Here is an 18,721-nt window from a genome sequence, read left to right on the forward strand (position 1 = left end):
GAGGTTGACCGGCTTGGCGGACAGGGGTCTTGTTGGCCGACCCGACGTCACTTCAACAACAGAGGCGACTTTTGGGGGGCCCACCCCAACAACTGCAGCATCATGATGCGACTTCACCAGCTCCCGCGTGAGACGTGAGTTCAAGGTTCACCGCCACGCTTCCTCTCTCCTGCCTGCTTGGCGATGGGATCTTTTTGGCGGAGGACTCTCTGATACCCCCCTCCCTCCCCATACGCAACGAGAATCACCAAGAAGGATGGCATCCTTTCTCTCGTACATCCCCATCGTCGGGCGCCTGGTGGCCGGTGGCGAGACGCGGTCCATCGACATAGCGCCGGTCGAGGTGCACAACATTGAAGCCAACCCGGAAAAGCGCCCCCGCACTCTCAAGCATCTGCTTCGGGCCAACCACGTCAACCACGCCATCATCTACCACAACCTGCAATTCGACAACCACATGGCCCACATCCTGTGCTCGGCCTACCACCTCGGCGCCACGCCACAGCAGCTCTACCACATCTACGACGAAGAGGCCAAGACCTTGGAGCCGTGGACGGAGTCGCCCTCGGAGCTCGCTCAGGATGACTGGCGAGACTTTCTGGGCGACAAGCGGTACCAGCGGGCCTACGTTGACTTTTTCGAAGACGCCCTGGCCATGCGGCACCATTACAACTGGAAGGCCGTCATGGAGGAGTACATGTTCCAGGGGGATGAACCGTTGGTGAACGGTCTCATCGGCGGCCGTACGCGCTAGGCCCACCCAACGTCAAGCAAGCGTTTTGGCATGGCTCGCCCGCTAACCTCGTCGCAGTTGGCCATCCCCTGATCCACCTCGGCTACGCCTACGAGTTTGACAACCGCGAGGTCGCCATCGAAGCCCTCGGCCTGGCCGCCACGCAGTACAACTTTTTGCACCGATATCTTGACGACCCCTCCTACACGCGCCCGGCCCCTTTCTCGTCGGCATCCCCTCTCGAGCTGCTCCACAAGCTCGCCTCCGACGCCCGCTTCGACGGGCTCTTCGACACGCCGGGCTTCGCCAACATCGAGCCCCTCTTCCAGCACCATGAATCCCTCGTGCTCGAGTACTGGAACGCCTGGGACCTGTCGTCCCTCTCGTCCGGCGAGGACCTGATCAAGGCGTTCCGCGAGTCGCAGGAGGCGGCCGTGGCGCTGCTCGTGGCCACCGTGCGGCCGGGAACGCGCGCGTACAACTTTTATGTCGTTCACGTGCTGACCACGAGCCACGCCGTGCGCATCCTGCTGCCGCTGATCCCGGCCAGGTTCCACCTGGGCTTGGTGCGGCAGTGGTGGCTGCTGGCCCTGGCCGTGTACGTGGCGGAGCTGAGGCCGAAGATCGACCCGGATTACGTGCCGCCGCCGAAGGGAAGAGACTGGAAGCTTGTGGAGTGGAAGGCGCTGAACTCGGAGTGGAAGGCGGACGCGCATTATGTCAAGGCGATCCGGGCCATGCGGGAGGCGGCGAGGACTTGGGGAGACGTTCATGAGAAGTACCTGGCGGCGGCTGTGAGGTTTGCGGAGGACTTTGAAGGATGGGTTCACACATGAGTTGGAGACTTTTGGGGGGAGGGGAGAAAGGCTTGGGACTCGGGAACTTTGGAGAGATTGCGCTCATGTACGACGTACTCTTTGGTTGGTTCAACTTTATTGCATTGCCTGGCTCGGGGCGTAGTTGAGACGTCCATCTTGGTGTTGGATCCTGAGAACCCTCAGCGGCGAGGGTTAGGGTTTCAGCCTTGCCAACCCGGGCTGTCAAACATGGACAGCTCCCCCCAAGCTTCAGCGTGCGAAGGGGTTGCCCCCCCCCCCTGGGAGGTGAGCTGAATAACTATTAACTAGTTAATACTGTGTAACTAACTACTGCGTACACAGTCCTAGTAGGTGAACCTGCAGCTCCCTCCCCGCCTTGCTGCCTGGCGCCGAGCCACTGGATCCGCCAAACAAATTGATGGCTTCCGTCCGTTTCCCGTGTTTCATTCCAAGCTCGAGCCATCCCCGTCACCTTTGATTAGTTAGTTGGTTGCTTTTAGAAAGCAACAACAAAAAAGTTGCATCACACCAACACCCCATCCCAACTCCTCCACGCCTCAATTCATTCCCCATGTGACAAATGCCACAACCTCGTTCGAGGCAACCTCATCCGCAATGGCGCCGCCGGCAAAGCGACGCAAGCGCGCCATTGTCGACGACGATTCCGACGACGACGATAGCCAGAAACACAACAACAACAACAACAACAATAACAACAACGGGAGCCAGAACTTCCTGAAACGATTTCTCTCCTCTCCCAGCAAGGCTTCGCCTTCGCCCGACAAGAAACCCGCCACCGCGACAACGCAGCCCGCTTCGGCGTCCCCGTCGCCCAGCCCCATTCGAAAACGACCGGCCACACGCGCCACCAGGAGCAAACCCGTACGAAGCCCGAGCACGAGCCCCCTCAAGCCTCGCACGCGTGCCTCCGCCGCCGCCCTAGACGCCAAGGATGCCGCCGGCTCGGCCGATCTCCGGACGCTGTTTTCAAGACAGGCCGAACGAAACAGCCAGTCCCAGTCGGCAGTCTCCTCGGCGCCGTCGCTGTCCTTCTCCACGAGCGCCAGGGCAGGCGGCGGGAGCAGCTTCCAGCTGAGCGCCCGCGGCAGCAGCAGGAGCCAGCTCGACGAGATCATCAGCGATCCTATCTCGGAGAAGAACGGCGGCGACGACGATGACGACGACGACGTGCCGCTCATGTACTCTGCGTCGAGCACCGCCGCGTCGAGCTTTGCCGAGAGGGCAAAGGCAGCGCAAAAGAGGCTTGCTGGGAACGACAAGGCGGGGGGGAATGGGGCGTCAAGTCGCGGGGGTTGCGGCAGCACCGGGTTTGCGGCCGCGGCGGGGGGTCATCGGTTCTTGCGGGCCAAGCAAGCCACCCCCTTCTCGAAGGCGCCGACCCCGCTGCCCAACGACGACTCCCGGCCCTGGTCCGAACGATTCGCGCCCGCATCCCTCGACGAGCTGGCCGTGCACAAGCGAAAGGTGGCCGACGTGCGGGGCTGGCTGGAGGAGGTATTCGCCGGGCGCACGCGGCAGCGGCTGCTGGTTCTCAAGGGCCCCGCCGGCGCGGGCAAGACGACCACGGTGCGCCTGCTCGCTCGCGACATGCGCTGCGAGGTGCTGGAGTGGCGGAACCCGGGCAGCTCGTTTGGCGTTCCGGGGCAGGCGTACCAATCAGCCGCGACGCAGTTTGAGGAGTTTTTGGGCCGGGGTGGGAAGTTTGGGCAGCTGGATCTGGAGGAGGAGGAGGGGGAGGAAGAGGACGAGGATGGAGACACTCCCCCGCCGCCGGCTCCAGGCGGGAAAAGGCTGATGTTGGTGGAGGAGTTTCCCAACACCTTCATGCGCTCGTCGGCCGGGTTGATGGGATTCCGGGATGCCGTCATCCAGTTCTTGTCGGCGAGCGTCCCTCCGATGGGGCTTGGCTCCGCGCCGGAGCCTGGCACACCGGTCGTCATGGTCATCTCGGAGACGCTGCTCACGACAACGTCGGCGTCGGCCGACAGCTTCACGGCCCACCGACTGCTGGGGCCCGAGATCCTCAAGCACCCCGGCACGGCCGTCATCGAGTTCAAGCCCATCGCACCGACGTTTCTGATCAAGGCGCTGGAGCTGGTGGTGCAGAAGGAGGCACGAAAGTCGGGCCGGCGGAGGACGCCCGGACCGCGCGTCTTGCAGCGGCTCGGCGAGGTTGGCGACATCCGCAATGCCATCTCGTCGCTCGAGTTCCTCTGCGCCAAGGGCGACGCCGAAGCCGACTGGGGCGGCAAGGTCGCCTTCACCAAGCCGAAGCGGGCCTCCAAGGACGCCGCCCCGGCGCTGACCAAGGGCGAGCAGGAAAGCCTCGAGCTCGTGTCCCGGCGCGAGGCGACCCTGGGCATCTTCCACGCCGTCGGCAAGGTGGTGTACAACAAGCGGACCGACTTCCCTCCTGGTTCCGTCGAGGCTACGGCCGAGGCGGCGCTCCCCGACTGCCTGTCCCGCTGCGCACGGCCCAAAAAATCCGAAGTTGCCGTCGATGCGCTCATCGACGAGATCGGCACCGACACGCACACGTTCATCTCGGCGCTGCACGAGAACTACCCGCTGTCGTGCGAGCAGACGGGGCCGAGCGACCCCAACTCGTGCATGGATTACATCAACGGCTGCCTGGATTATCTCTCCGACAGCGACCTTCTCTATCCCTCCTGGGACGTCTTCTTTGGCGGCGGGCGGGGCACCCACGCGTACGGCGGAGCCGTGTCCCTGGGGGGCTACTCGGGCAAGGACTCGGGCGGCCACATGCTCCGGCAGGACGAGATGGCGTTCCAGGTCGCCGTGCGCGGCATGCTCTTCTCGCTGCCCACGCCGGTGCGTCGGCAAGCGCACCCCAACGGCCGCGGCGCGGATGCGTACAAGATGTTTTACCCGACCTACCTCAAGCTGTGGCGTTCCAAGGAGGAGCTCGAAGCCCTCGTCGACCTGTGGGCGGCAAAGCTTCTCAAGGGCGAGGAGTGCGGCCCCGGCCCGCCGGCGCCGACGCAAAAGCAAGGCTTTTTCGCCAACGGGGCGGCCGCGTTTCGCAAGCCGGCGGGCGCCGCTGCCGGCAGGATCGACGGCTTCGTCGCAGCCGCCCCCGCCACCCCGCCCGGCGCAGGCGGGATCCAACCGCCGGCCGCGTCCCAAAAACCAGCTCGCGGCTCGGCCCCTCCTCCCCTGCCGCTCCTCTCCCTGGGCAGCGCCGCCCGCAAGGAGCTCCTCCTCGAACGTCTCCCCTACACGGCCCACATCGCGCGAGGGAGGCGGCAGTACGCCTTCTTTGGCGGCTCCCTGCGCATGAGGGACCTGGACCAGATGGTGGCGTTCCGGGGGATCGGGGCGCTCGGGGCGGGCGAGGATGACGCGTCCGAGGACGGGACCGAGGCGCCGGCGGGCGGGGCGCCGAGGGAGAGCGAGTGGGCGACGGATCGGCCCGTGGCGGCAGAGGATGGGGTCGGGATCGGGATCGGGACCGGCGGCAGGAGGAAGGGGGGGTTGGGGGTGTTGCTGTCTGGGCGGGGGAAGAAGGGGGGGGAGGAGGACGAGGGCTTGTTGCCCCTGCAGGGGCTGGTGATTAGCGATGACGATATCGAGGATGATGGATGATGGATGAGGAGGAGGATGGAGTTGGGGGTTGGCTTCCAGGGAAGACGGCAGGCAACGCGGCGCAACGCCAAGGGCTAAGTGGACTATGGGCTGATGGAGGGAAATGGCTTTGGCTGCTGGGATGGCGTTGCTGGATGCATGGAGTAGGGATCTTTTTTGTAGGCATGCCATGGAAGAGGAGCTTGTATTGCACAGCGATGAGAAGAAGACACATTCAAGTCATATCGTGCTCCGTACCACACCAAGAAATGTCGAAAGGGGTGAAGCTGTGAATGTCTCTGGCCGTAATGTATTTGCTTGAAAACGAGCCAGGCATGAGACGATTCTTCTGAGCGCCGGTGGCTGGCCATCTTGTCTAGGGTATTCAAGCGGTATGCGCGTCGTGGTGGTGGTAGTATTGGTGTTGACGACAAGCTGCTTATCGATAACGGTTGGGATGCCGGGGAGTTGGGTTTATAAGGAAGGGTTTTGGAGAGTGAAAACTGGAGTGGGCCCGCTCAGACCGAACTCATTTCCTGCCTTTTACCGGATGTGACCGTGAGTTGGCCCGATATACTCCATTTGTCAATCTTTGGAAACACCTCTCTGGACCCTCCAGATTCGATTCTTATTTTTGCCACTCGTTTTTGCGCCGCCGTCTTTTTTACCAAACCGCGTGCCGTGCGATGGAGATGCTGCGGGAACCAGAAACATGTAAATCAATAGCCTTGGTTGGTTGTTTTTTTTTTTTTTTTTTTTTTTTTTTTCGTGCTGGAACTGGGCATGCATTGCGTTGCAGCTTGGAGAGACACAGCACACAAACCTCTTCCCCTCCCCCCCCTTACGGCCTTTGGTGGGGATCTCGCCCCATGTTCCCATGTTTGTTCCCATGGAGTCTGCCATGCATTGGTTCCAAGTGAAGCCCTTTGGGGGTCTGGAAATGCATTCCCGGCCGAGAGCTCTGGGGTTGATGCTCTCCAGGCATCCCAGGTCTCCCAGGCTTCCCGCGGGGGCTCACCCCAGAGTTCCAGAGTTCCATAGTACTATAATAGAGATCCAGAGTTCCAGCGGGCGGGTCGCAGGCCGTGCAGGCCGGGGAAGGTGGATCACCCCCCCAAGCGGCGCCGCGTCGGCCCAGATGCCATGCAGCCTCGGCTCGGGAGTGCAACGCAAACCCGGCCATGTCCCAGCCTCGGTCTTTGCGAACTGCTGCAACGGTGCGTTCCCAGAGTAAACAAGCAAAGCTTGCACACAGCAACCCCTCGTCATTGCAGCCCAGAAACCCGTCTAGAGAGCGTTCCGCCATTGGCTCCTGGACTTGGTGGAACTTCACCGAGAAGCTTGTACTAGTAGAAAACTCCCAAAGCCGGGCTGGGACCGAGGGCAAGCCGATTTCCAGGCTCACGTCCCCCCCCAGGGCGCATTGCCGCAGCCGCAGCCGCAGCCGCCGCGCAGCGCACCACAAGCTTCAAGTAGCGGTGGCGGGGAACCCGACCCCCCCGGACGACTCAAGACTTCAAGTCCGGTCTCTTGCACCCGACTGCAGCTTGTCTGTCGTCCTTTGTCTCGTCTTCCACCGTTGCCAACCACGGCTCTGCCACTGCCACCACCACCACCACCACCACCACCAACAACAACAACAATAACAACAACAACACCGCCACCACCACCACCATCACCACCACCATCAACATCCACACCTCTACACCCCGGCGCACGCACGCACGCACACACGCACGCACTCACGCACGTACAACGCGCTCACACGACACACCGGCGCGCGCGGCCGTGGCACCGGATTGACATTCGGGACACCCACTCCGCCCCCTCCCTTCCCCTCCCTTCCCCCCCCCTTCCTCTCCCCTCCCCTTCCCATCGACGCCATGGCCGGACGGGTGCGCCAGCCCATCGATGTCCGGGCCCTCGAGAGATGGATCTCGGCCAACGTGCCGCTGATCGAGGTGCCCATCGACGTCAAGCAGGTAAACCTTGCCGCCGCCGCCCTGCAGACCCCCTTGACCGTCCCAGAATGCTCAGCCTTTCGCTCTCATTCACAGTTCGGCTTCGGCCAGTCCAACCCGACGTACCAGCTCACCGCCGCCGACGGCCAAAAGTACGTGCTCCGCAAGAAGCCGCCAGGCCAGCTCGTCTCCAAGACGGCCCACAAGGTCGAGCGCGAGTACCGCATCATCGCCGCCCTCTCCAAGACGGACGTGCCCGTCCCCCGCCCCTACTGCCTGTGCGAGGACCCGTCCGTCATCGGCACGCCCTTCTACATCATGGAGTTTCTCGACGGCCGCATCTTTGAGGACCCCATCATCCCCAACGTGCTGCCCGACCACCGCAGGGCCATCTGGGCCGACGCCGTGAGGACCCTCGCCAAGCTGCACCGCCTCGACCCGCGCTCGGTCGGGCTCGAGAGCTTTGGGAAGCAGGGCGGCTTCTACAACCGCCAGATCGCCACGTGGAAGGCGATTTGCACGGCCCAGGCGGCGGTGCGCGACGTGGACACGCGCGAGGAGGTCGGCCAGCTGCCGCACTTTGACGAGCTCATGGCCTTCTTCTCCAACGAGAGCCACCAGCCCGCCGACCGCGCCACCTTGGTCCACGGCGACTTCAAGATTGACAACCTCGTCTTCCACAAGACGGAGCCGCGCGTCATCGGCATCCTCGAGTGAGCCCTCTCCTCTCCTCTCCTCTCTCTCTTGCCTTCTTCCTCTTCCCTCCCTCATCGGGGCAGCCGGCTGACGTGAAATGCGACCCAACCCCCCTCCCCCAAAAAAACAGCTGGGAAATGTCCACCATAGGCCACCCCCTCTCCGACATCTCCAACCTCATGACGCCCTACTTCACCGCCCGCCTCGACCCGCGCCGCTCCGTCAGCGTCCACCCGGGCTTCCTCCCGCGCGCCACCCGCGGCCTGCCCACCCCGGACGAGATCACCAGCCTCTACTTCGCCGTCGTCTCGGCCCCGTCCAGGCCCCCCGCCCGCTCCCTCTCCGTCTCGTCCTCTTCCAGCACCACGACCGCCGCCGCCACCACCACCACCACCTCCTCCTCCTCCGCCTCCCTGGAGCTCACCCTGCACGACAACCACGAAATCACCCTCGCCGACCGCCGCCGCGAGCTCCAGTGGGCCCAGGCCTTCAACATCTTCCGCCTCGCCGCCATCTGCCAGGGCATCGCCGCGCGCTACGCCGGCAGGCAGGCGAGCAGCGAGCACGCCCGCCGGCACGCCGAGGCCCGGAACCCCATGGCCGAGTTTGCCTGGGAGCTGGTGCTCGGTCTCAAGGCGGGATCGGCGGCGGAGGGCCAGCACCACCACCACCACCAGCATGAGCAGCAGAAGCAAGGGGCCGGCAGGGGAGGGAGGGGATCCGGAGGTCCGAGGTTGTAAGGGCTGCGAGGCCCAGGGGGGGGGGGGGGGGGAGCGTGTTTGTGCTTGGTGTCGTTTTTGGGTCTCGTATCGCTGTCGCGGGCCTGTTGTATGTATATACATGAATGGATCATGGGCATGACTTTTCTTGACGTTATTATCTTTGATGAGGTGGACGTCGAAATCGGGTCCATCGTCTTCCCTTCCGAGCCCCTTCCGAGCGAATGCCTCCTCGAGCTGAGAAATCCTCCTCTCTCTCTCTCTTTCTCCCTTCCCCTCCTTTACGCAGCCCGGCATTGTCAAACCACCATGGAGGGACACCAAGGGGGGGGGGGGGGGGGGGGGGGAAAGACATGCAACCCACAGATCCACCGTACCTCAGCCGAGCAGGGCCGGTATGCTTCATCAATAGGACTCGCAAACAATACCCAAGCATGCATAGATTGGCATACCCGGGTGCAACAAAAACACACGCTGGATTCTGCAGACGCTGTCTAGCTAACTGCCCTCTCGGCTTGTCTTAACCCGACGTGGCCAGGGCACCCGGCAAGAAATCCATCCCGCATTCGCAGCACAACACGTCCCATGGGGAAACGACCAAGCCATCAAACCGGCAAATAGCAAGCAAACCTAAGCAAGCAAGCAGGCAAGCAGGCAATCAAGAAAGCCAAACGCTCCCTCCCTAGTTGAGGTACGCTCCGTGGGTTCGCCTTCATGCCCCCTTTCTGGTCAGAGTCGACAGCCCACACGCACAGTCCCATCCCTCCTTCAAATCCTACCTACTCCATCCCAGCCCTGTCCAAGCAATCAAGGCCGTTCGCTGCTCGCTGTCCTATCCATCGCTTCCATGGCTTCTGCCCCCTCAACCCCCCTTTTTTGGCCCTGCTGACCAAGCAACACGAAAAGAGGATGGGGAATCTGGGCATTTTCTTGCTCCTCCATGATGCTATAATCCTCTACCGTCCATCCCTTACGAGCGGCCACCAAACGCCGATGGGCAACTAGGTAGGTAGATAGGTAGATAGGTTGTCGTCGTTGTCGACTAGTCAACCCTCCCCTCGGACTGCCCAATCCACGGAGACGAAGGGGGAAAACAGAAAACTAAAACAGAGAAAAAAGCAGTCACACTGTATTAACGCCGAACCGCCCCTACCCAGATTGCCAGTGCCGTGTCATCCGTGCCCTGTGTGTCCATTCTCTCGTGCCATCATACCAGCAACCGAACCGCCCAAACCCCCCCGAAAAAAAAGAAAAAGACGAGGAAGAAAAGAGAAAAACAGGGCGCTCTATAGAACTCATGATCGTGACGTAATGCAAAGCGGGAAGGGAGATGGGCTGTCAGAAAAGAGCAAAAAGAAGAGGAGGAAAAAAAAAAGGGTGGTCTTCCGGGATTCGCGCATCAAGACGAATGAAGTTCCGGGTCCAACCAAGGAGGAAGAAGCTGCCCATCCTCACTCCCTGCCACCCTGAAAAATCCATATCCGTTCCACACCAGCCAGTTTCCGCTCGGGGTCCTCCTCCTCTGCCACAGCCCATCATGACGATGCGGTTGGGCAGCCACCGTGCTCTGCGGTGCCGCAGTCGAATTGCCCACCGAGTTCGGGTACCCGCCTTGCAGAGGTAGAAAGCCACGTTGTGCCGGTGGTAACGTCGGAAGAGACCGCGGTCGACGCGAAGGCTGCCGGGGCTGTTGCAAGTTTCCTTGCTGCTCCATCTCCTTGATAGCGGCCGCCAGCTCGTCTTGCGTCACGAAAATGGCAGGTGGCAGCACGGCCAAGGGAACGACCCCCGTTCGGAAAGTCCCTATGTTCCCCTACTGCATCTGGCGGTCCGCGCCACCGCCAGCATTGGGATTCCCGGCGCCGTTGTTGTTGCTGTTGATGTTGTTATTCGCCGCGTTCATAAAGCTCGGGGAATCGAGAGGCGTGAGGTTGGGGACCGGCGGGTACGGCGAGTGACGCGCCGGCTGGCTGGCGGAGAAGGCCATGGCCGGGTTGGGAGGCGGCGGATTGGGAGCCGGAGGATAGGGTACGGAGATTCCAAACATGGTCGGGAAATCGGCCGCGTACATGGGGATGGCGTGACCGAGAGGCGGGAGCTCCCGGGACGGATGCCAGAAGTTCTGGGCGATGGGACCCATCTGCGGCGGGAAACCTGACGTCAGTGATGGCCGATACATGGAAGCCCGCGGATTCGCGGGGTTCGCGGCAGGCGTGAAGTCGGGGTGCATTACACGCTCACGGGTCGAGCCATGCGGCCCGGGGTTGGGGCCGCCTCCGTGGGACGGACGAGCAGCGTTGGAAGCGCCGGGAAAGCCCGTTGTGTTGGCGTGCGAAGGCATGAAGCTGGTGTGACGAGGGCGCGTCCTCCTGTGGGTATCGGGCTCCGTGGGCGGGGTCCTCCGCTCCCTGGACCTGGCGGCGTTGGTGGCCTCCTGGCGGATCCTGTAACGGGTGATCTCACGCTGCTGCTCGGCGAGCATCCTAAGCATCGAATCGTCCCTGGGAAAACGGTCAGCCCGAGACGCTCGGGGGCGGGGCGGGGCGAGCGAAAACTCACGAGCCGGGGGCCGAGGAGTTGCCCGCGCTGAGGCCCCGGTGACGGCGATAGTAGTCTCGGAACGCGCGAAGGCTGGGAATCATGGCGGGCTCCGACGGGACCTTGTCGCGACAATAGGGGCAGCTGTCCGACTCCTCAAACCACTTCTTGAGGCAGTGGTCGCCGAAGACGTGGCGGCACTTTGGCAAGCGCAGCGGGGCCTCGATGATTCCCTCGGGGCTCTTCTGGCCGAAGTCGTTGTAGCAGATCACGCATGCTGCATACGAGGAGCTTGTGGTTAGTCTACGTGCCACAGCAAGAGCAGCAAGAACGGCAGCAAGATTGCATCCGCAATAGCGTGGGGGGACGGGGACGTACTTCGCTCGCCCTCGGAGAGGGTGTTGGGGTCGACGCTTTGCAGCTGGGCCAGGGCTTGCTTCGAGGCGACCCGCTTTGTGCCTGAGAGCTGGCCCCGAAGCACCTGGGTCGCGCGTACGTGATCTTCGGCGAACATGGAGCGGAAGGGCGAGGGAATAGCTCTCAGCTCGTCTTCGTAGTGCATCATGTGCTCTTCCTCGTTGCTGGAGAAGCCGCCATCCTCGTCGCTGTCTTCTGTCTGAGGGCGACGCGAGAACATCATGGCGCGGTGACGGCTGGTAGGGGTCATCGACAGAGGGTTCGAGGGCGCTGCAGCCGCCGCCGACCGGCCCTGCTGATAGATGCTGACGCCTTCGGGATACCGAGACCGGAGGAAGGTTTCGAACCGCTGGGCCCGTTCCTCCACGGATTGCGGCTGCGGTTGCTGTCCCTGCGGCGCACCAGACGACGAGCCGTCTCCGGATGCCAAGTAAGGGGCCGGGCCGGTGGAGAATCGGAACTGGTTGTCGAGGTTGGCAGGTGGAGGAGGAGCTGGAGCCGGCTGACCGCGCTGCTGCGGTGCCGAGGTAGACCGGGGTGTCGGCTGTGCGGCGTTCACGTTGGTGCCGTCCGGCAAAGGATGGTGATCTCCGGCCGTCGTCGGGGTTGGGCCCCGGCTGTCGCTCATGCTGGCGGTAGGGGTCGTGTTCGAGGCTACTGCTGCTGTTGTTGCTGCTGCTCCTGCTGCTGCTGCTGCTGTTGCTGCTGAGTCCTGGCTGGAAGGAGTTGGCCGGTTTGGTTGATTCTCATTCGAAGGGCCCTGGCTCGGGGCGGCGGCGGCGGCGGCCTGGGTCGAGAGCTGCTGAGGAGCGGGGAGGACGATCGGGGGGCGTAGGGAGGGCGGGGCGCCGTAGTAGGTGTAGGGCGAAGGCCGGTCGTGATTGGGGGAGAAGTGCTGGCTTGCGGCGAGCAAAGGTTGCACAGAAACCCCGCCAAGCTGCGAGTCGGCCGATCTTTGCCTTGCGTGAGAGGCGTGGCCTGCGACGGTGGCGGCCGTGGTCGTGGTCGCGGTCGTGGCCGGAGGGTACAGATGCAGCGGAGGGGGCGACCACAGGTTTCCGGGGCCCGAACTTGAGCCCGAGAACCAGGCAGGACCGGAAGAATGCACGGGATCGTAGGGAGGATGATGGAAGTTGGCGTGCAAGTAGGGCTGCGGATAGGGCAGGGCTGGCGGTTGCAGCGGCGGGAGCTGCTGGTGGGACGAAGGAGAGGCGTTGGTAGGTTGGGCCTGAGGCTGGGATGTTGGCTGCTGGGTCGGAGCCGGGGCCGGGGTCGGTCTTTGTGAAGCCTGCTGGTCGAGCGGCTGTTGCGGGAGCGGTTGCAGCCGATGTTGCTCCGAGTGGCTGTCAAGGTTGGGCCTGGCCATCCCATCCGCCCCGCGGTTTCCTGGTGGCGGCGCCGAAGACGCCGACGGAGCCGGCCCCGGGAAGGACCGAGCGTTGGCGTCCAGGTGCGACAGCGGTTGCGGAAAGTGCGGCAGCTGTGGGATGCGGGTCAGCTGCGGGATCTGAGGGAGCTGAGAGAGCTGGGGAAGCTGCTGAGGCTGCTGCTGCTGCTGCTGCTGCTGTTGCTGCTGTTGTTGCGGTTGCTGTTGTTGCTGCTGTTGCTGCTGCTGCTGCGGTTGTTGCTGGTGGAGAGGGTGAAAGGCGGAGGAGGGGTTCGGAGGGGCTAGGCTCGGTCCCTCGCTGGGGAAGGTGCGATGATGGTGGTACTGCTGCCCAAAGCCGTGGAAGTAGGGGCAGCCCTGCCGTTGCTGCTGTGGAGGGGCCCCGAGGAAGGCCGGACTTGCCGTCGGGCCTGCCGGGGCCTCGGGTTGGTGCATCAGGTACTCCATCTGGTCAATCGCTGCCATGGACTCTGGCAGACCCCGAGCGGATAAAGGAAAGACGGGGAGACCGAGAGGACCAGCTCTGTCCGCCCGCGTTGCCTGCAGGGTTGGCTGCCAATACGTCAGTCCTCCTTTCGCTGTCGTCGTGGTGCTGGGAATCCGTCGTCGTCGTCGTCGTCGTCGTTGTTGTTGCTGTTGCTGTCGCTGTCGCAGTTGTCGTCGTCACCGTCGTTGTGCTCCTGGACAGCCAACACAAACACACGTCGTCGGTACGGCCTCGAGCCAAATGCTCAACTCCTCCTTTCCGAGCCCCGATGGTGGCCGGTTCGGTCCGTTGTTGTCGTCCAAGATGGGAGAGGGGCCGCAAGAGAAGAAAAGGGAAAAACACCCTCGGACCACGCCTGTGCGTTGTGCTGCCTGCCTGCTGACGTGGGTGGCCAATAAGGAAGCAGGGCAAAGACGAAAAGAAAAAAAGAGAAAGCGGAAAAAAGGCGACGGTGACGATCCGTCAAGTGACGGACAAAATCGCCGTCGGTGCCGCGGGAGCAAGGGGCGAGACTCGTCTAGAACAGGCCGATACCCGCTGCATCCGTTGCGTTGGCGTTGGTAAGCAAGGTGGTTTCGCTCGCCCGCTGCCCTTGTGCCGTTGTCGTACGCAAGAGACCGAACGGCAAGGGCCCGGACTTTTTCCTTTTTGCGTGCTAGCCGTGCTTCCTTTCTCCGATCCTCCACCTCCCGACTCTCGCACCGCCGATCGCTCCCCCGGGAGTTGCAAGTCGGCCGTGGTGTTGCTGCGGGGGCGCCGAGAGCTCACGGCCGATAAGATAGGCCCCTGTCGCCGGAGCGGGTATAAACGGTCAGAATGGTGGGGTGGTTTCGAGATGGCGATGCGATTCAGGGGTGGAATCGCCGAGGTTGGAGAGGGCAATGATGGGTGGGAGGGAGAGTAGGGGAGAAAAATGTCCAAGGGGAGAAGCGGAGGGCGCGGAGGGCGGGAAAGGCAGGAAAAAGAGACAAGCAAGCAGGGCGGGCTGGGGATGGCGTCGGTTTTGTATCATCGAGCCCGGCCGGGAAACACACATGGGGGTGGTGAGAGGGGAGGGAGGGGGGGGGGGGCGCGGCCTCAAAGGCGGAGCCAAAATGGACGGGATCAGGTCGGATGGGATGGGATGGGAAGAGGCCTGAGCAGGGCCCAAAGGGCAAAGGCAAGGCTTCCTCACGTTCACCACCCGGCGGGCTAACGTTACTCGCTCACTTCCATGCATTCACTGACGGACTGACTCAACAGACCAGCACATGGGGGCGTGCGGCGGCCAAGGCCAAGTCGCCGAGTCGCAACAAGTCACCAACGCTCCATCTGGGCCTGGAAACCCAGTTCGCCTTTCAGGTTGGGGCCACAGCCCAGGACAGGGAATGCAGTGCTAAACGTTCGCAGCAAGCCGCCGGCAGAAGCAAGCGCACTCGGCAAGCCACCAAACCCGCTTCGCTCACCGGGTCCTGGGCGCGCGGCATGATTCCGTGAGTGCGTCTGTAGATATGTGTGTATGTATGTATGTATATATACACAGTAACTATGCGTGTGTGTGTGGGTGCGTGTGTGTGTGTGTGTGTGTGTGTGTGTGTGTGTGTGTGTAGTTGTCCAAGTGAAGGACATCCTCCCGTCGCAAGCCCTCGCATCGCCAAGTACATACCTAGGTAACCAGGGTGGCCGTCTGTTGGGCCGCAGCGTTTTTGTTTGGCGGCGTTTGGGTGTGACGAAAGACGGGACCCGGGGACGGAGAGAGGCGGAGGATGGAAGTGAGGAGCGAAAATGAGCGAGAGAGCGAGCGAGTTGAGCGTACTGTGCTGCACGAGCTAGTTGTGCAAGGTTTCCTTGGGATCCCACATGTTCCGTCTGCTGGGTTGCGAGAACAACGTCATGACCCTGCAAAATAAAAAAAGAGCCCGCGCGGCGCGGGCGGTCAGATCGCTCCAAGGTGCTTATCGAAGGGAACCCTGAAGTACCCGAGCTGCCCTGGGCTGGTGACGAACGGAAGTGGGGTGAGCTGAGGAGTGAGCGAAGAAATAATGCGTGCGAATGACGGCCGCCGGGGTAGGCTTGGGAACAAGTAGACGGAATGGGATAAGAACACAAAAAAAAAAAAAAAAAAAAAAAAGGGACACCAATCGATAACTAGTGGGGGGTTTTCTTTTCTTCGCCTTGTTTTCATCGTTCCATACCAAAACCACACTGCGGGCGGTGCTATTTCGTGCCAGTTCAGGATGCCTTGAGCCAGCGCTGGCCGGAAGCGTTCGGTCACAATACGATGCGGCACGTACCCAACTTACACAGTACGAACCGTCCGAGACCCCCGTCCCCCCCCCCCCCCCGGGTGAAAAAAAAGGCATTGGCCCGCTGATTGACCCAGTTGATCGTCAGTCGTCCAAGGCCCGTTTCTGCGCCGCCTGATCAGCTAATTCGTTGCCGTTGGAAAGCTGGAGTCAAGGGCCGGGCCAGGCGATGCTCGCAGAGCGCCCCGTACTAATATGCGGGGGTTGTTTGGGTTGGGGGTTTCTTGACTGAAGCATCGGGGCTTCGGATGGAGGATGGGCGACGACGATCAAATCAGGAATCCCCCCTTCCAGAATTGAGGCAGGATTTGCGCAGGGCGGGCTGTTTGCCCACACACACACACTCTCTCTCTCTCTCAACGCCCCTCCCAAAGAGAGAGTGATAATGGCCTGCGGGTGTGTGATGTCAAGGTTGGTTGGCATCATCATTGGGTTCAGGGTTCGGGTGGCGTTTGCTTGTCCATGTCGCTCCTCGCGGGGTTTTTTCCCCTCTTCTTCTTTCGCGTCGGCCATTCGCGGGTTCGTCAAGGTCCGGCCTCAGTCCTTTGCCTGTCTCGTGGCAGCTGGTGTTGCACCACCTCAAAGCCCCAAGTCGTGAGGCGTGACGTGCCGCCTCCTTTTTCCAGTCCGCTCCGATTTCTGTGGCTGAAACGGAGGCAGGTAGTTAGCCTACCATGCCATGTGTTGGCGCCATAGGTCAGGGTAGGCACGGCGTTCCAAGCCGGGCGCGCATGGACATTGGCTCTCCGGCCGGTCCGGAGTTTCTGCAAGTTGGCGGCCGGTTTGCCTGGGGGGCCAACCCGGAACTTGGAACCCAACCGGCACACGGCAAAAATGACCAAGGAGACCAGAAGCCATTACCCAAAGCCGGGGGGCGCGGCGCTTCGACTCAACATGCCGCCGGGGGTCCAGGCTCGCTCTTAACCCGGCACCCGGTTAATAATGACCTTTTGCAGGCGGACTGAAACGACGATCCCCGACGCTGCTGAACGCTGGCCTGGCCTGCTGACACAGGTCACATGGGACGTGGCCGGATACGATGCCGTCCCGGCGCGGTAGGGTACTGCACAAGGACCGTACAAGCCGACGGAGGCGCTTCGTACTTCTTTGTGCTTGTGCTTCTTACAGGATGCTGCGACAAGCCTGCCTGAACCATTACCGCACCTCGTCCATAATTACCACCGCACCCCCAAGACGCCCGTCCTTGGGCGCCTCGAGCCAGGTCCATGAGGTGGCATGCAACCAAAAAAAGGCCATTTCTATCGCCCATCCGAGGCTTGCTTCAGGCAAGGGTATATATTGCCCTCTTCCGCGCTCCCATTCTCATTCGCCTGAGCATCACGGCTTGGATCGGGTTGACTGCTCTTGATGGCGCTACCCGAAACGGCGTCCCACGGCCTACGTCTGCGTCTTGACGAATTATTGGAATGGAGGCGTTGCTGCATTCTCGTGTCTCGAGCGTCCCATCAGATACCGACACACGGCCGTCGGGCACAACGACGCCGTGCCGCGAAGCTGCCAGCAGGGTCTCGGCGAGTAGCCGGGTCTCAGCCAGCGACACGGGATCCCCACGGAGGCCTTCGGGCTTCCGTGACTACATAATAAGGTAGGTAAGGAATGGGGGGGGGGGGTTTACCTTGCGTTACACAACGCCGCACCGCGTACGTCACAGAGGTCTCGGTTAGCCGTTAGCGTTGGATCTGGGTTCGCTTCCCCTCCCTCAGCCAGAACGTTGCTTAACGTTATCCGCCATCGATCGCTCTCAGCCTCTCCACAGCGTCGGTGGCCATCGAGCATGAAAACGTCACCGCCGTTCTCCTTCTTCCATCAAAGATGGCCGACGGCCTTGAGGTTCTTGTCCTCGCGCTTGGCGGTATCCAGCAGTGGGCCGTGGGCGAAGTGGACGGCTGGAGCGGGGCTTTGAGGCCAGAATTTGAAGTTCGGCGCTACCTCACAGTCATTATGCCCCAAGAAGATGAAAGACTTGCCTCAATGAGAGGTACAAGTACGGGCCTGGGTCTCGCTCATCCAAGGGGGGGGGGGGGGGGGGGCGACTCCACGCCTCATTTACAAAAACGGGTCATGGTGTAGGGAGGCACAGTGAGGCAGAGCCTTGCTCGTTGGCGCAGCTGTCGCCTGTCGACCATCATTGCAACCACAGGACATGGGACGCATCCGGTGAGTACAAGTCTTGTCTGCGAGACCCTTTCCCGCTTCTTCGCGTAGGGCCAAGGGGTCGACAACACTCGCCGCTTGGAAGCTTTTTCCTCTCCTCCGAGCCGGCCGGAAACTCCAAGCCCGGCGGTTTCCAGGAGACGGCAACGGCCATATCGATGTTTTCTCGCTTTCCTTTCTATTTTTTTGTTTTATGTTTTTTTGATAAAGATGGGCTTTTGGACGCAGCGAAGGGGGGGGACGGGGCGCGATGCTTTGGTTACCAACGTCGCACCACCATCACACCATGGCCTTTTTTCCTCCTGCACAAAATCTCGGAAAAGGCTATATATCACACCGCCGCAGCGCCGCTTGCCTTGTATGTCTTCTCCGGCACAGCAGCGACATCCATCCGACACGGCATCAACGTAGCACCACGACGCCTGGTCGTTGCTGTCCGTCTGTCCGTCTAGGTCTTGTTCCCCCTCCCCCCCCTCCTCCGTCTTCCGAACAAGGCCAAGACGGGTTGCTATCGCCACCACCGCTACGACCCCTTTGTTGGCCTTCCTGACCTACCCTCACCGCATCCGAAACCCCGCAGCAAAAATAGCGTCTTTTCGCCTCCAGGCCACCGCAGATCAGAAAGCGGCGAAGGCTGGCCGGATGGCCATGGCGACCTTGCTGACCCCCGACTCTTTTGCTCCCCTGTTTCGTCGATGAGGCCGAGTGGATGACGCTACGCATTGCTGCTTTTGCTGCTTCTTGGAACAAACGGATGGCAAGGGATTCCATCCGACATAGCCAGCCATGGATATGGACGGGCCGGGTTCCATGACGGGGTCGCATACCCCTCCAGCCCCGGTCATTTCTCTCGGAGCCCTCCCTCCCTTGGTTCCGGAGCAATTGGACGCTGCGCGCTC

The 18,721-nt window shown here is 61.9% G+C and overlaps 4 protein-coding genes across 4 annotated transcripts; 3 read left to right on the forward strand and 1 right to left on the reverse strand.

Annotated features, from left to right (window-relative positions):
* Positions 1–256: 256 nt before the first annotated feature.
* Positions 257–1,569, forward strand: VTJ83DRAFT_5952 (uncharacterized protein; the record flags this gene model as incomplete). Its single annotated transcript, XM_071012609.1, has 2 exons — positions 257–743; positions 812–1,569. 2 exons carry the CDS (start codon positions 257–259, stop codon positions 1,567–1,569), a joined length of 1,245 nt encoding a protein of 414 aa, XP_070865327.1.
* A 597-nt stretch (positions 1,570–2,166) lies between these two features.
* Positions 2,167–5,178, forward strand: VTJ83DRAFT_5953 (uncharacterized protein; the record flags this gene model as incomplete). The annotated part of the gene is made up of 1 exon (XM_071012610.1): positions 2,167–5,178. The coding sequence occupies one exon, from the start codon at positions 2,167–2,169 to the stop codon at positions 5,176–5,178; it is 3,012 nt and encodes a 1,003-aa protein (XP_070865328.1).
* A 1,862-nt stretch (positions 5,179–7,040) lies between these two features.
* On the forward strand, positions 7,041–8,554 carry VTJ83DRAFT_5954 (uncharacterized protein; the record flags this gene model as incomplete). Its single annotated transcript, XM_071012611.1, has 3 exons — positions 7,041–7,139; positions 7,215–7,831; positions 7,945–8,554. 3 exons carry the CDS (start codon positions 7,041–7,043, stop codon positions 8,552–8,554), a joined length of 1,326 nt encoding a protein of 441 aa, XP_070865329.1.
* A 1,792-nt stretch (positions 8,555–10,346) lies between these two features.
* Positions 10,347–13,340, reverse strand: VTJ83DRAFT_5955 (uncharacterized protein; the record flags this gene model as incomplete). Its single annotated transcript, XM_071012612.1, has 4 exons — positions 10,347–10,673; positions 10,767–11,034; positions 11,093–11,348; positions 11,450–13,340. 4 exons carry the CDS (start codon positions 13,338–13,340, stop codon positions 10,347–10,349), a joined length of 2,742 nt encoding a protein of 913 aa, XP_070865330.1.
* Between the last annotated feature and the right edge of the window lie 5,381 nt (positions 13,341–18,721).

This window comes from Remersonia thermophila, chromosome 5, assembly GCF_042764415.1.
Source record: "Remersonia thermophila strain ATCC 22073 chromosome 5, whole genome shotgun sequence".
NCBI classification, from domain to species: Eukaryota; Fungi; Ascomycota; class Sordariomycetes; order Sordariales; family Chaetomiaceae; genus Remersonia; species Remersonia thermophila.